Raw genomic sequence first — 4432 nt, 5'->3', positions numbered from 1 at the left:
CAGATAATACAAGTTATTGCCTCATACTAGCAGCTGTGTATTATTGGAGAGGTCATCTTGGTCATCTTGCATTACCTGATCACATAGCCCTTTTGATTGATGTGGTTTTTCCCAGTCCTAATGGTTGTCATACATGGTCACAGATGTCTTTTGTGAAAATTATGGCACATTGTGTTTAAAGGAATGTGGATACCCATAGGGGTGGGAATTTACCTCAAGGAAACTACATCTGGGTTAGGGTCATAGTTATACCTTGCCTCTCATATGACTGCCCTTGACATTTCTGTGTTTGGTCTCTAATGCCTGAACCTTTATCATCTTTTCTAGTACACGAAGAGAAAGTACGTCTGAAGGATATCTTGAACAGAAAGGAAGGTATTCCCAAATACCCTGTTTCTAGGCTTTGTGAAACCATGTCTAAGCCCACTCTGTCTAGTAGCTGGAAACGTAAGAACTCCCAACCTATGACGTTCCTATGGCTTTTACCAGACCCAGAAAATGTCAAAGTCCACTCAAGTGTCCACAGACTTGATGTGATCTGTTTTGTTCCACCTGCCAAATTAGATGCTTTACCAAGCACTCAGGGCCTTGTTGTTATCCTTACAGAGACCCTGAGGATTATGCAGCTGCACTGTCAGGAGAAGGAAAGCGAGGCAGAGAGGTAAGATGCCATGCCTGTCTGTAGTGGTCTCCCTATTTGTTCCTATTGCCTCCCATGCCACCTGCTGTGTGAGACACAGGCCCGAATGTAGAGGAATAGGATAGAAGTCTCCAGCCAGGAGAGTCATTCAAAGAACATGGCTGAGAGTTGGTTCCCTTTCTAGGAAGCACAGCATGTTGCAGGAATGTAAAGACAGAATTTCTTTCCTGAACAATCAGATCGACAATGAGAAGGCCAAACTAAGACGACTGAGGTAAACCTCAAGGCATGAGGCTTGGGCTGGGGATGTGCTGTAGATATAGTAACGCCCTGGATGGCCAGGCCTAGTCCTGGATTATCAAGAGGGTGAAGGTATTCTTTGTGGAAGAGTGGACACAAAGTCCTTGGGTGCCATACAGACTCAGACCATGGCCAAGCTCTGTGGTAGCTGATGGCTATTGTGGCTCTGGTTGGCTCCTAGGTTGGATTTTGAAGAACATCTGGAGACTTTGATGAGTCAACATAAGGACACCATGGAATTTCATGTGAGTCATACAATGCAATGCCACTGATTATACTTTGTTTCTATGCAAGCCTTGGCATCCTGCTGTCACCATAAATCTAGTCCCTGGTGACCACTCTTGAGGTACTTGGTGTCTTCACTATTGGTCCTTCACATTTACTCATGTTGCTGTGTCCATCCAGTGTTCTCTAGGTGCTATGATAGCACCAAATGGAGTCATCCACGGAGAATATCCATCAATGTGCATGAGGCTACCCCATACACAGTAGAGCTATCACAGGATGTGCATGAGGCTACCCCAGACACAATAGAGATATCACAGAATGTGCATGAGGCTATCCCAGACACAGTAGAAGTATCACAGGTCAAATAGTTGACATTTCCTGGGACATTTCCCTGTTGGGAGTTCCCTGACACCCAGTAGGAAAATAGGCTGAATGTCAGAAGAGAAGATCAGTGAGGAGGTCAGGAGGAGAGAAGAGAGGAAGAAATGCTAATAACTAAATCCCCAGAGAGAGGCTCAGGATTGTAGGTTTGCAGATTTCAGGGTTCCGAATATTTCCCCTTGAACCTCTTTATAGAGTTAAAAGGTCCAAGGAGAGGGGATGGCAAGATCAGTGCCCCCAAGGTTAATGCCATGGCTGGCATACATTGAGAAGCATGGTACTAGGAAGCGAAATTGAGAGGAGAGATGATTAGATCTATAAAGGTTCTCTGAAGCATGAGGAAGCCCGGAGATCTGGACATGTCTCCTGTTTGTGCCCCCCACCCCAGAAGCCTGAACATCTGACAGAGGAGATGAGTGTTTTGGACAGCAGCAAGGAGCAGCTGCTCAAGGAAGGTGAGGCCAGGGTAGAAGGGTGGCTCTCACCTGCACCAACCTGCACCAACCTGCCCTTGCCTGCTTATTCCTCTCTCTCTCTGTAGAGAAACTGATCAAGGCAAAGCTGGAGGATGTGCAGCATCGGCTGTGTGCCCTGTGTGGGCCCGAGGGTTCTTCCACCTTCTCTGATGGACTCTTCCTCCGAAGCCATGAGGCAGCTGCAGCAATGTAAGGTGCAGGGTGGGAGGAGAAGGAAATGCCCGGCACTGACTGCTTTCTACACTCTCAGGCAGATGTTCAAGGATGAGAACAAGAAAGCCGAGGAGCTCCTTGAGGCTGCAGCGCAGCAGCACCAGCAGCTGCAGCAGAGGTGCCGCCAGCTGCAGCAGAAGCGGCAGAGGTAGGCACAGAGCTCCTGAGTCCTCCTTTCTCCCAGGAAGGTGAATGGCAGCTGTCTCCCCTGCCCTGCCTGAATGCCTCTTCCTACTTTCTTGATTTTCCTGCTTCCATTCTCTTTGTTCACTCTTCCTTAACAGGCTGAAAGAAGAGCTGGAAAAGCATGGGGTACAGATCCTTGCTCAAATTCAGAGTACGCAAAAGGAAGAGGACAGCTCGTGGAGGACGGTAAACCCGGGAGCAGAAGGGAGAGGAAGAAGGTGGTTTCTCCAGAGTATAGTCTGTGCAAAAGGGCATTCCTACTGCAGGAGGCACAGCCGAGGCAGAGGTGTAAACTTAGGGTAGCATTGGTACAGGAAGGTGGAAGGGGGTGGTAGGAGCAGGGAAAGAATGCCTGGGCCTTTACCTCCTACAGGCCAGTCCTAAGCCCTTAGAAGCCCACAAGGAGACAGTCCAAGAGCGCCCATCAAGCAGGACCTAACCTCCTCAGCCCGGAGGACATACTAGCTCCAAACATCACAAGGGGGTGTTTTGTGTAGCCTGCTTCATCGGAGTATGTGCTGAGTGGAAGGATGGGTGTTGGTGCCAAGCTCCTCAAGTCTTTGAACCTGGAGATTTCTTGGCTCAATTTTGATTCTCGACTAGCTTAGGGTCCACACTGCAGGCCCTTAATAAATGCTTCCCCTGTCCCCTGCTCACCATTAGTATCTGTCACACTCTTCCTACTCTTAGACAGAAGGGTACAGATCTGGACCTTCTCATAGGATCTGAAGCCACTTTGTAATTTAGTTCCCTCATGTAGGCCCAGTGTAGCACAGACTTTGAAACAAAAGGAAGATATATCACCAGCTTTTAATTCTTGCTATAAGCCATCTCATTCTTCAAGCAAAATAAATGTAATTTGAGTCTGCATGTGGTCTATATTGTTTGTGAACAATCCCAAACGGTTGGCAGGAACATCCTAAACTAAAAATGCTCTTTTGTTTGGGGAGGACATGAATGGACAGACCTTCCCCATTCATCTTTGGTTCTATTGGGTCCTTGTTTGGTGGCCCTTTGTTTTGTGGTTTTCCTGGTAAGATGCACATGAATGCTTATTTACCCCAAATATGGAAGGGGACAAAAAGAAAGATTGTGTCAAATCCAACTCTGAATACATGATGTAGTAGGGCAGTTTACAGGAGCGTGGATGATTCAGAGGCAACTATACCTTTTAAGTTCTGTCTCAGTTAGGTTTTCCCCATCTTATAGAATGCTACCTTTGGGACTTTAGTGGGATCCTAGAAGAGGGTTTTGTGAGGGTCTCCTGTGGGTCTTTTGGTTCTTTCCTTCCATGCAGCAGTGAGTGCTAAGAGCCTGATGCTCAGAGACCTTGATGTCTGCTGTGTAGCTTATTTCATTGCCATGATTCAGGGGCACAGTTTTCTATCGGTGCCGCAGTGGCTGTATTTTCAAGATGGGTATGGGCATGCCAAGCTTGGAAGAAATATGTACACTAAAAGCAATAGTAAATTCCTTACGGCCGGATGAATTCTTCTAAGGAACTCTACTCCTGTTATTTGTCTCTTTGTTTTGAGACAGAGTCTCATTTTTTTAGTTCTGTCTGGTTTGGAATTTTCTAAGTAGACCAGGCTGGCCTTAGACTCTCAGAGATCTATCTGTCTGCCTATGTCTCCTGAGTGCTGGGTTTAAAGATATGTGCAAGCATGCCTTTTTGGAACTGTATTTGTGACATTAATGACCCTTCCTTGAACCATCTCAAGCTTTACCACTGAGAGAAGATAATTGGTGACTCTGCTGACCAGGTGTCAACCTTAGACAGTAGCCAGATAATACCACAATTAGTTAATGGCTCCTAGAGCTACATACATCCTATCTTTCCCTTGTCACTTGAGAATTTTGCTAATGGTAATCTATGAAGTTGAAACATCTCTGCCCCAAAGCAAATTTTAAAATTACATTTTTTCCCCCTGGAAGCAATCTTGCCATTGTGGAGCTATGATGATCCAAACGCCTTCAGTGAGGCCACTGTTGTGGTGTCTGTTAGCTT

The 4432-nt window shown here is 46.5% G+C and overlaps 1 protein-coding gene across 1 annotated transcript in view; it reads left to right on the top strand.

The window, feature by feature from the left end:
- The window catches only part of Syce1 (synaptonemal complex central element protein 1), an 11004-nt gene extending 7710 nt beyond the window's left edge, over nucleotides 1-3294 (top strand). The window contains exons 5-13 of the mRNA NM_001025058.2: nucleotides 328-375; nucleotides 607-661; nucleotides 825-914; nucleotides 1122-1185; nucleotides 1938-2004; nucleotides 2091-2214; nucleotides 2276-2386; nucleotides 2523-2610; nucleotides 2798-3294. Of these exons, the coding sequence (NP_001020229.2) occupies nucleotides 328-375; nucleotides 607-661; nucleotides 825-914; nucleotides 1122-1185; nucleotides 1938-2004; nucleotides 2091-2214; nucleotides 2276-2386; nucleotides 2523-2610; nucleotides 2798-2863 (713 nt within the window). The 3' untranslated portion in view covers nucleotides 2864-3294. The remainder of the gene's footprint in view (nucleotides 1-327; nucleotides 376-606; nucleotides 662-824; nucleotides 915-1121; nucleotides 1186-1937; nucleotides 2005-2090; nucleotides 2215-2275; nucleotides 2387-2522; nucleotides 2611-2797) is intronic.
- The last annotated feature ends 1138 nt before the right edge of the window (nucleotides 3295-4432 follow it).

This window comes from Rattus norvegicus, chromosome 1 (assembly GCF_036323735.1).
Source record: "Rattus norvegicus strain BN/NHsdMcwi chromosome 1, GRCr8, whole genome shotgun sequence".
NCBI lineage: Eukaryota > Metazoa > Chordata > Mammalia > Rodentia > Muridae > Rattus > Rattus norvegicus.
Note: the sequence above shows the minus strand (reverse complement) of the source record. Positions and strands in the feature narration are given on the sequence as shown.